Source organism: Sinocyclocheilus rhinocerous, unplaced genomic scaffold (assembly GCF_001515625.1).
Source record: "Sinocyclocheilus rhinocerous isolate Xijiao unplaced genomic scaffold, SAMN03320098_v1.1 scaffold1052, whole genome shotgun sequence".
Classification (NCBI taxonomy): domain Eukaryota; kingdom Metazoa; phylum Chordata; class Actinopteri; order Cypriniformes; family Cyprinidae; genus Sinocyclocheilus; species Sinocyclocheilus rhinocerous.
Genome location: NW_015656600.1, coordinates 151286 through 162978, shown reverse-complemented (window position 1 = coordinate 162978; position 11693 = coordinate 151286). Strand labels below are relative to the sequence as shown.

At 35.4% G+C, this 11693-nt stretch overlaps 2 protein-coding genes across 2 annotated transcripts in view; both read left to right on the top strand.

Moving 5' to 3' along the window:
- The window catches only part of LOC107720388 (serine palmitoyltransferase 1), a 15499-nt gene extending 10958 nt beyond the window's left edge, over nucleotides 1–4541 (top strand). Inside the window, exons 11-15 of the mRNA XM_016528080.1 lie at nucleotides 919–1015; nucleotides 2698–2752; nucleotides 2956–3073; nucleotides 3672–3745; nucleotides 3831–4541. Coding sequence (XP_016383566.1) covers nucleotides 919–1015; nucleotides 2698–2752; nucleotides 2956–3073; nucleotides 3672–3745; nucleotides 3831–3924 — 438 coding nt within the window. The 3' untranslated portion in view covers nucleotides 3925–4541. The remainder of the gene's footprint in view (nucleotides 1–918; nucleotides 1016–2697; nucleotides 2753–2955; nucleotides 3074–3671; nucleotides 3746–3830) is intronic.
- A 1112-nt stretch (nucleotides 4542–5653) lies between these two features.
- Nucleotides 5654–11693, top strand: part of LOC107720387 (tyrosine-protein kinase transmembrane receptor ROR2-like) — an 81125-nt gene continuing 75085 nt past the window's right edge. The window contains exon 1 of the mRNA XM_016528079.1: nucleotides 5654–6037. Coding sequence (XP_016383565.1) covers nucleotides 5962–6037 — 76 coding nt within the window. The 5' untranslated portion in view covers nucleotides 5654–5961. The remainder of the gene's footprint in view (nucleotides 6038–11693) is intronic.

The window sequence follows — 11693 nt, the reverse complement described above, 5'->3', positions numbered from 1 at the left end:
ATGTAGTTAATTAATATTACTCAGTACTTAAATGTATAATTACAGAGTAACAAAGACACCTTAAAATAAAGTGTAACCAAAAAACGTAAATTTCCTTAATATTATAAAGAAATATTTTAATATGGCAGTGGATTAAAGGCCTTGTTTCTTGTTTGGCAGTGACACGGTCCATTTTATTGCCTAATTACTTTGAAAAATGACCCTTAAGACTCAAATCAATAACTTACTGCAATAACCTGCAGCTTGGTGTGAAGATCAAGTAGAGTCCAATTTTGGTGAAGATTTGACAATTTGTACCAAAAGTTTTATTTTAATTTTTTTTATTTTCCAAAGATGCATAAATAAGTTTGAAATTGTTACAAAGATCCAGTATTTAATGATCTTTTTCAAATGGACTGATCATAATGCTGTCCATGATGAATGTGGTATTGTTCGACTCGGCATGGAAACTTATAAGCATATTTATAATTTTAGATCATTTTACCAGTTTTTTTATGGAAGCCCAGCTCCACCACTGATTTTGTTTTTTTTTTATTAAAAAACTAAATTGTGACTTTTTATCTCAAAATTCTGACTTTTGTTTTTGTTTTCAGAATTGCGAGATATAAACCATAAATTCTGACTTTTTTCTCACAATTGCAAGTGTATATCTCGCAATTATGACTTCATAACCCACAATTGCATCTTTATATCTCACAATTCAGTGGCTTGCATAGTTTTTCCACCAGGTACCACTGTCTCCGAACGTCTCATGTCCAAATCATTGTGGCCCACCGAGTTTTGTTTAAATACATTAACATGTTGTATAGCCTTTGTGAAAATCACAAATCCAGATGGATTCTTCTAAAGAAGATTTGCTGTTTCCCATAATTATTACACTCAGAAATGAACGTGAATGTGTGTTTTTGATGTTGTCAGCGTCTGTCGGGTCAGGGTTACTGTTTCTCAGCATCTCTTCCACCCATGCTGGCCTCTGCTGCTATTGAAGCCCTCAACATCATGGAGGAAGATCCAGGTAACATTTACATTCACAAAAACAAATGCATTTTACCTTCTTCACTCATTTAGTATATCATTAGCATTTTGGATTTGCTAAATCTACCTCCTTATATATATACAGTGGTGTGAAAAAGTGTTGGCCCCCTTCCTGATTTCTTATTTTTTTGCATGTTTGTCACACTTTAATGTTCAGATCATCAAACTAATTTAAATATTAGTAAAAGATAACACAAGTAAACACATAATATATATACAGTGTGTGTATATATATATATATATATATATATATATACACATCACTTGTACTATTAGTCACATTTAGTTTGAATAAAACCTTTTGCTTGGCTGACGTTAAAAGGAAAAAAAAATCCCGTAGACTGACGAGGGAACCATGTCATATCAATGGACCACTATATCCTCTGCTCTTTTGGACTTGGGCCAAAAGCAACCACATAGAAACATTCTTAACAACTCATGCATCTCGGCAGCTAGGGACAGAAATGTAATGAGTCTTAAAGGATGGAGATTTCTGGAGTGAATATATACATGTTTCTAGTTATGCTCAGCTCAGAAATATTTAATCAGGTTGAAATTTGTGTCCAAAGTTTGTAAAAACCCTCATCCTGTAATTGTGAATGACTAGAAGAAATCATTGAAATGCATACGCGGTGCAGTGCTTCAGTACTGAGGCGTGACGTGGCACAGTGAATATTGCAGCACAGCGTCGGCAGAATCAGTTGTTTGTCTCTGAATGAATGTTGAGAGACCGTGGTCAGACTGGTTCTTCTCAGGGAGATGTGGTTCAGATGGCTCTCTCAGTGGGAGTTGAGTGGAGGTCAGCTGATTCACGTTAGTGTGTGTGGATTGAACACCAGCCTCACTCATGCCAACATCAGCTCATTATCAACCCAGCCTGGATCTTTTGATCTCTGTTGCATAGTTTTAGGCCGAAAACATCAAACAAATCAAAAAATGGTGAATATCAAGTGTGCAGTCTAGGTGTACATACTTAATGTGCATGCTTGCATTACTGTGATTGTAACTAGTGGTTGATGGTTGATGCCGAATTGTAGAGCAGAATGGCAAATATAAACCCAAAATATGTGATAGCACACTATTTATTTAAAGAAACTAGATAGTAAAAATTGCTGCAATTAAATTTAATTTACATAATGTTTACTAAAATAATTAAGAATTCCAGATTTTCAAATATTGTCCTATCCTAACAAACCATACATCAATGGAAAGATTATTTATTCAGCTTTCAGATGATGTATAAATCTCAATTTCGAAAAAATTGACCCTTATGACTGGTTTTGTGGTCCAGGGTCACATATTTTAAAAAGATGATTAAAAAAGATTCTTTAGATATCTGTCAAAATAAGTGCTTATGACACTTACTGGCCAATCAGAAAAATGTTTTTATTAAAAAATGCCAATAATTGTGTAAAGCACTAAGTAACAGACTGAAGAGGATCATATAGTTTTCTCAAAATGTCTGCACCATTAAAATATACTGTGTGTGTTATTATTCAGATCAATGATGATACTAGCTGATGCTGATGCTTGTGTTCCTTTTGAATGCAACAGCACGTGACGTTTAGTTTCATTAAACTGCATGCATTCACTCTCTTGTGTAGAGCATGCTTTGGGCAAAACTTCACATTAATTGTAGTATTTTTTTTCATGTTCTCTCAGGCATTTTCAGGGTTCTGCAGGATAAGTGCAAACACATGCACAAAGCACTACAAGGGCAAGTCCAATTTACTTCCTTTTTTCCATGAGAGAAAAAAAATGAAACGATCTTTGAAAACAACATCAATGTTATTATGAGCAATATTAATGTCCGGGAGCTAGAAGTCATTCCTGACCTCATGCACCGGTTGAATGTTCATTGTGCTGGCTGGTTGTGTGTTGTGCATCACAGGAGTGATGATTTCAGTGGTGGTTTTGCAGGACTCCAGGGCTGAAGACGGTCGGAGAGCCTTTAACTCCTGCTCTCCATCTGCAGCTGGAAAACAGCACTGGATCCAGAACAAATGACCTGAAGCTGCTCCGAGCGATCGTCGATTACGTACGTTACACCAGCAGATCATAGACAAGTCAGTAGTCTTAGTTGTGGTTATCGGGGCATATGGTTGAATATATTTCTATAGAGTTCGACCCCAAGCTTTTAAACGGTATGTGTTTGGACGGAAGGACTTAAAAAGAGAGATTCCTGACGTCAGCCAAAAAGGAACGGTTTTCAGAGATATTTCCGTCTACGGTGCATTGTTGCCAATATGCATAAAATGAAATTCACACAATATTAAAATGAAATGAAATTGCTACACAACATTTACCCTAAATTAGTTTTTTTTTTTAATCTGGCGATGCAGTTTTCTCGACATGCGAGTCAGTTAATCAGCCTGCACTGTATACGTGTCCATCAGTAGTTGAGAAGCACAATGCAAAGTGGAATTTAATAAAACCGCAATGTAAGATTCTTCAATGCTCAGTAAATAATTAAATGTATTTATATTAATAACTACAATGAACAATTATAATATATCACACGCATTTATGAAAGGATATACAAATGTACATTTTGAGTTCCCGTTGACGTTGAAAAGCACAGTAAATGCTGTGTAAGTACTCTGAAAAGAATCTCGTATTTTTTGTCCTGTCTGTAGAGTTTGGACAGACAGATCGCGCTCACTTTGGCTCGATACCTGGACAAAGAAGAGCGATTTCTTCCACCGCCAAGGTGATTAGCTGACAACTATTCCATCAATAAAAGCAGTTCATGTTTTGCTGTGAAACTGATGTTTTTGCACATCTTGTGTCCTCAGCATCAGAGTCGTCGTGACTGTTGAGCAGACGCAGGAGGAGATGGAGAAAGCAGCGCAGTGCATTCGAGAAGCAGCTGTGAAGATCCTGAAATGACGTCCGATCACCTTCAACAGCATAAAGCTTCACATGTGTCAATGACAGCGAGAGCCATCCCGCCTGATGGTTCGGTGACCTTTGACCCGGCACAACTCCATTGGATGAATACACTGATTGAACCTGCTTGTATTATATTTGTTTTCCATACCTGCTGTACAGATAATGTTGATTATTTTAGTCTTCATTTCACATTGAAATAGATGCAGAGCTGGTTATTCGCGCACCATTAAACCTATATATGTTGTGTTCATCGCCTTGAATAATGATGGGAGATCTTGACTAATCAACAATAAATATGCCATAAAAAATTTTTTTTTATATACACTAATAATTACATTCCTTTGTTACCTTTGACCAAAGAGTTACTTCTTTACTACATGAGAATCCTTTCACAATGTTTATGCACTGCATATTGAGTTGTTGTTGTTTTTAATATCCATGCATTCTGAATAATGCAGTTATGCAGTACTGGGTCTATAGCATATCAAATATGATCTGGTTTAGGTTCTGTGATTGTCATTATATCAAAATTGTAACATTGTTTTCAAGCAAATTTCAAGAATAAAACCCATTTCAGCCTGTAAATAGGAATGTTGCATTGGTTTTTATCATCTTTTTCATCTCCAAGAATGAATTGCCTACTGAATCATATTTGAAGCTTGCTTCACACAATCTACTTCATGCCTTCTGCCGTCTGATTGATAGTTTATACTGTTTTAGCAAGTAAAAGGTCTTTTATTATTATTGTACAAACGTCCAAACTCAGCTTGTGGTTCATGTTTTTTTACTTGTGAAATCTGATTTTTAGAAAGCAAATATGAGAGTTGGTTTTATATTGTTGGTAATATTTCAAAATGAGCACACAACTTAGGGTTACTTAATCATCTAGACATCATTAAAAAAAACAAATTTTAAAAGGTGAATGTAACATTTATTTGTTCATCTCTCAATCATTGTATTGCATTGCATTGATAATTTTTTAATCATTAAACTAAGCATTTAAATATCATCTTATGATTGAGAAATATAGTGACAATTGATATTGATATAATTTAATGTAAAGTAGTGTTATACTGTTATAAAGATCTCATTATATCCGAATTTCATCTTACTTTTTGGCCACTTTTGGTAATTTTAGGCCTCTGAATAAAATTCTTATTTTTAAAGATTTTGTCTAAAGGTTCACTAAACTGTTAAATTTATATTTTTTAAACTGATTTTTCTTTATTTTTATATGTCATGATTTACAGGGCATACAATGCTGATTTGCTGCTCATTTCTTATCAATGTTAAAAACAGTTGCGAGGCTTATTCCTTTGTGGAAACTGATAAAAAATTTTTTTCCAGGATTCTTTAATGAATAGAAAGTTCAAAAGAACAGAATTTATGTGAAATAGATTTTTTTTTTATAACAATGTAAACGCCTTTACTGTCACTTTTGATGAATTTGATGTATCCTTGCCTTTTGTTTTATTTATTTTTTTATAAAATCTCAAACCTTTTCACCAGTAGGAGTCGTGTTTGTTCAAGCTTATCAAACTTCCAGTCTCATTTCCAAATCACTAATCCTACTATGGCTAGAAATTCCTGCTCACCTTCGTGGAGCGTCGTGACCTCTTTAATATTCATTAGCCAATCAACGTTTGCGTTTCAGCCAATCAAGCGGTCCTGATGATTGCGTGTCATGAATATTCATGAGCGGCGCCTTTGTCGGAGTAGGATTCGGAAATTCGCTTCCCTCCCTCGGGATGGATCCGTCCTACGTTCCGAGGAGCTGGAGTTACTCGCTCGCTTTTCCATTAGGAGACTTTTGGGACACTTGAACAGGATCAGCGGCGGTCGACGAACACCTTTCGATAGAGCGGGATGAAACGCGCTATTCTTCTGCAAACGAACCATCAAAAAGAGTTTCATTCACTGCACACTTGAGACAAAACGCGCTTTGTTCGCACGCGCAGAACTCGCATATCACTCGTGGAGAGATCCGCGCTGATTCCCGAGTGCAGCTGCATCAGAGAAACGCTCGCTGTAAGGATGTGTTTACTAAGGATTACAACTGGAGCTCATCTTTTGCTGATATCCGTCCTCCTCACAACATTTACATACGCAGGTAAGACTTTCCTACTTTTCTTTTCCCGGGTTGTGATGTAAACGTTCTGTTTTTGCGCTTGCATTTTATTGCACGAAATCAAATCAGTACTAAATTAGAACTTTGACTAGAATTATGAGCAAAAATAAAAGTAGTGTTTTTGCTGAAGTTTAAACATCATGTTTATTCAAACCATTCAACCAAAGAAATTTTTAATTGAAGTTGAAATTGAAGCAAACTTTGTATTCCAGTTCCGTCTGTCTGTAAATGTGAGATGATTTATTATCACCTGCACATGAATATGCGTTTTGCCATATTTCCGCTAAATTCCTCAATGCATCCTAACAGAAGCAGATCCAGTTCATTTTATGTCCGTGCACCTTTTGCTCCGCTTTGATCTGTACTCCACTGTTCCTTGAAATCAAGTTCAGTCAATGTTTCACCAAAGCCGTCGGGTTTGTTTGTTGAAATTGGATGTTGATAATCAGATGCATATTTTGGGAGTGATTTCTTGTTAATTCGTTTCCCTCCCTGCAGGGAGGAGGGTGACAGATGTTGAAATTTCCTGTTTTGAATTTGCACTCTTTTTTTTGGCCATTTGGCCGGAGTTTAAAGGGGGATGGGACGTGCATGGTGCCTCCTGCCAGCTTTATGACCCTGTGCTACAGCGCTTGAGATTGTGGGCCTGGAGCAGTGGAAAGAGTTGAGCTCATTGATTAGGCGTGACTGACTCTTGTTTATCATTCTAGCCTCTACAAGTGTTTTTGAGTTCAGCCACAAATTTCACCTCCGACTGGCTTGGGCTCGTTCACACAGAACGCATTTGTGCGTTTATAAACGTGAGAAGCAGGACAGTGGATTAAAAATCACTAGGTATATAGATGCGTTCTTTTATTGTAAAGCGCCGGGTTTTTAGAACGCCGCAAAAACGCGTTCTGTGTGAACGAACGTTTTAACCAGAGCATACACTCTAAAAAATGCTGGGTTAAATATAACCCAGCGCTGGGTTAAAAAGGGACAAACCCAGCTATTGGGTTGTTTTGACCCAGCGTTTGGGTTGTTTTGACCCAGCGTTTTTTAGAGTGTAACTTACGCACAACGCGTTCTTGCGATTTTTACTTAAAAATGGTTTTAAAGATTTACAAATACAAATAAAAATAAAATACAATAAGAAATAGAAACAAAGTTAAACAAATCAGTGCAATGTTTACAAATATTAGCATTTCACAGCTTTCTTATTTTTCGAACTTAATCTTGTTTTTCGGTATTATTGAAAATACATTGTTTCAAAGCAGCTTCACAGGCAGTCACCATGCTAATGTTTATATCTTTATATCTTCATGCTTAATAGCCACATTTTGCAAATTAAAACTAATATAGTTTTTATTTTGCGAAAATGCAAGCAAGCACAGTTGAAAGTTGCTATATAGTATATATCGCATGTTGTATAAATGCGAATGAATTTGAACTTTCGACTTGATCGAAAGAGCTGTGCAATATGTTGCAACAAAATAAAAAAAAATCAGCTAGCAGGATTATTATAGTTAACTAAAACTGTAACTAAAATTAAAACAATGAAAAGCATTTTTGTTACTCAAAATAAAATATATATAACAAACTATTTCTTTGTATTTCTTTTTCTTAAGAGCTACTAAAAATGGCAAAAAACATAACAAAATTAATAAAGCATAAAATCTTTGTAAAAATTATTTTATTGCTATTTATTTATATGACTAATCTCGTAATCTTAGATTTTTTTATTTAATTTTTTTAATGTGGCACTAAAATGCCGACGCAGAATAACCTGCGTGCTAAAACAATACATATATATATATATATATATATATATAACCTGATTCTAAATACTATACTAAAATGCACTGTCGGGCAGTTGAGATTTGCTATATAATATCACTTTATGCGAATGTAATGTATGCAGATAAAGTTGGATGTAAGATATGCCCAACTTTATATAAAGAGTTGTGTGATAATACAGCCTACTGGGGAGGAAAACAAAACAGCTAAAACCAGCCGAAGCTGATCTTAGCTGGTTTAAGCTGGTCTCCCAGCCTGACCAGCTAAAGAAGTGGTCAGAACCCCTCTAAAACCAGCCTGCAGACCAGCTAAAACCAGCCAGCCAGTTTAACAGTCTTCATTGGGTTTCATTCTTTCTTGCCTTCATCACCCTCTGGATTGGCTCGTCTTCAGTCTCGATGGGGGTGGCTGTGTTTCTGCCTGTCCGCAGGAGGTTCAGCTCTTCTGACTCACACTTTCAACCATCAAAAAGGTGTTGGAGATCTTCAACAAGCCCATTGACATGCTAATTGATTCACTTGCTAATAAGAGTCCCTGAAGCCACAGACAACTGAATCAGCTTCAAACAATGCAGAGGCTTGACTGAGTAGTGGGCTTGTGTTTTAAACAGTCAAGTCTTTATTTGCAGATCCTTCGCTGTAATGCCTGCTCCTTTGAGCTTAATGTCTGCTCCTTTGAGCCATTTGCATATTTACACTTTTGAGCTTTTGGAAGTTAATGCTCAATGAATGTGTTAATCATTCAAAAACAAAAGGGGTTGGTGTTAGGCTGAACTCTGCATCAGGGGTTTTCAAACTATTTATGCCTCAGGCCCCCCTCAACATATCATGACACTCTTCCTAAAATATATGGATATATATTTTTTTGCATTGCAATGAAGATTATTTGTAATATTTAATATTTTATATTAGAATAACATTTTTTTACATTTAGGGTTTTTTTTTTTTTTTGGCACTGCAATGAAGATTGCATTGCATTATTTTAAATATTTTAAATTATTTTTATGTAAGTTTGATTTTTTTCGATGGATGCATATGGACCCCTAAGGGGCAAAACGTTAAAAATCTCTCTCACACAAACACACACACACACATACATAGATATATATGTAATAATAGTGTAATTTTTTACTTTTTGCCCCTTAGGGGTCCATATGCATCCATGTGCATTATGGTAATAATAGGGCAACATGCTTAATTGCTCAGAATACAAAAAAGCAAACAAAATGAATTTAATTGCTGCAAAATATTTTGGCATGAAATATGACCTGATGTGGTTTTCATGAGATCCACTATGCTATACCTTGATGACGCTAATATTCACAGAAGTCAATCAAAGAAGTCCTGACTCAAAGAAAGCAGGCTGTCTAGCAGAGATAGCTGGTTTGCCTTGATTTCTGAAACAAAGAGAAACGCAGTCGTTGTCCTGTTTTATGGCTGTCTGTCTGTCGACCCCCATCGGCAGCGCTGCTGTTGAGCTGTGAAATGAGCTGGATGTGCTTGTAGAGTTACTCAGAGTTCAGTCAGTTAATCCAGAGTTGACCAGGGCAAGAGAAAATCTTCAAAGCGCCCATCATAAAAAAAGAGCGCGGTAAGGCAGCTGATCCTTTAATACTTTAGAAAAGAGCCAATTCAGCCATGGGTAAGACCTCGTCAATCAGTGTGTGAAAAAATACCCATGTTGTACACCTTGATGTTAGTCATCCGGTTCTGCAGTTCCTCTGTAACCTCTATTAAACGTACATACCTGTTCTGTAATATTAAGCAGGTATTTATATTAAAAGGGTTTACCATAAACAAAGCAATATTGAGGACATCAAAAAAAAATTCAATACTGTATATGCTGTTTGGTGTCAGTATGCTTTTGAAAGAAGTCTCTTCTGCTCACCAAGGCTACATTTATATGCATACAGTAAAAATTGTAATATTGTGATATTGTGAAAAATTTTAACAATTTAAAATAAATGCTTTTTATTTGAATGTTAAACTGTAATTTATTTCTGCGATGCAAAGCTGAATTTTCAGCATCATTACTCCAGTCTTCAGTGTACGTAAACGTAAAAGTACTTATAAGTTGAAACAATATTCTAATTATTTTTTGTTTGATATGTTTTAATTAAAGAAAGGAACAAATGAGGAAACTAATTATACTGAATATTTCTAAATATACTTTTAAATATTTATAAATAAAATGTATTGTAGGAATGGCTGATATACTTTGGTAAGGATTTATATCATGCACTTTATACTGTATAGGGTTTATAAGTGACCAGTAAAAATGGACAGATCAAGACTAGTATTAAAAATGCCTTTATCCATTTGCAAGATGGCAACAAATGTGGAAAACTGAAATGGAAATGAGTTTTGGTGGAGTGATTGAATGCGAAGCAGATGTCTGATGCAGTGGAGTTGATTCAGTGCAGCATCAGCCACAGCAGATGAAAGCGCTTTTGCTGCTGTCCAGAGAAAGAGACATCTGTCCCTGACTGCCAAACCAGTTCAGAGCGCTGCGGTCCGTGCTCGTGCTTGTGGAATGGAAGTGTTTTTGTAACATTACTGAACCCTCGCATCCCTAATCCAAAGCATCTCTAATCAAAACATAGCAACAGAGGTCGGCACCAGCGGGCCTTCCTGAAGAAGACGAGGTGTTTGGATCATAAGCCCATGCAGGCTAAAGATCTCAGCAGTGCGTCAGCAGGAAACCTGATCCATGCGGAGCCATGAACACATTTAATGGTGGAATGATTGAACGCGCTCTTACAGACACACTGTGATTGGTTCCAAAGTTCAGTGAGATTTATTTAAATTAAATACTTTTATCCAAAAAAGACATTTATGGTGTTTTCTATTTCAAATAAATGCCATTCTTTTGAACTTTCTATTAATGAAAGAGTCCTGAATCAAGCTCTTAACTGTCACCCCCTCTTTTTGAACCTAGACGTGAAAGTGCACTATTCAAACTTAAATTGTTATAATTCATGAACGCTTTTGAATACAGACCTAAGATTGGTCTCTTTTTAAAGACAATTAGCAGATTATTGCAGAAGTGAAATCATAAAAAAAAAAAAAGAAAGCATAAAGTTATAGAAGTTTACATTTACTGTAAAGAAAATGTACTGTACTATTTTTATTTTATATAAAATAAATATTTTACAAAATAACTTTGAATCCAAATTTGATATGAAATTAAAGACGCATGTCTAAATGAGTTATGTTCCAAATTTGAAGTTGATATTAAAAAAAATTGAGGTTCCTATGCAATTTGTTTAGGTGTTATACCACAAACAGCCACCGGGTGCCATCCAAACTCAATAGAATTTTTTTGATGCATTTTTCTGTCGCAAATGTATAAATTTCTCTTTCAGTATTATTTGAAGAATATGAAATCTTGAGACTCAGACCTTTCCGACGATAAAAGTTTTGATTCCAAAAGACCATAATACATTTTGTAAAAGATATTAAAGTACCATTTCTATAGTAACTCAATGTCCGATTTCAAAACGGTTTTCATAGGATGAATTTTGAGGTTTTAAGCTTTCAAATTATATATAATTTATGATGATTACTAAAACGTGATAGGGAAAAAGCAAACAAAATATAATTTTTGTGACAAAGGTCAGAACTCCTGTTATGAAGTATATGTTTTGAGGTGCACTCTTGTCATAAATTAATCTGTTACTGTTCCTACATAATTTTTAACAACGAACAGTGGTAAAATATCTATTTAGGAGTCTTAGACCTTTCCAAAGATATATAGTTTGCCATGATTAGATTAGGATTTAATCATAATATATTGACGTAAACTTAGCGGGACGGTGACAGTTAAGGGGTTAAATGTATCTGAGTTTTCACTGTGAATATTT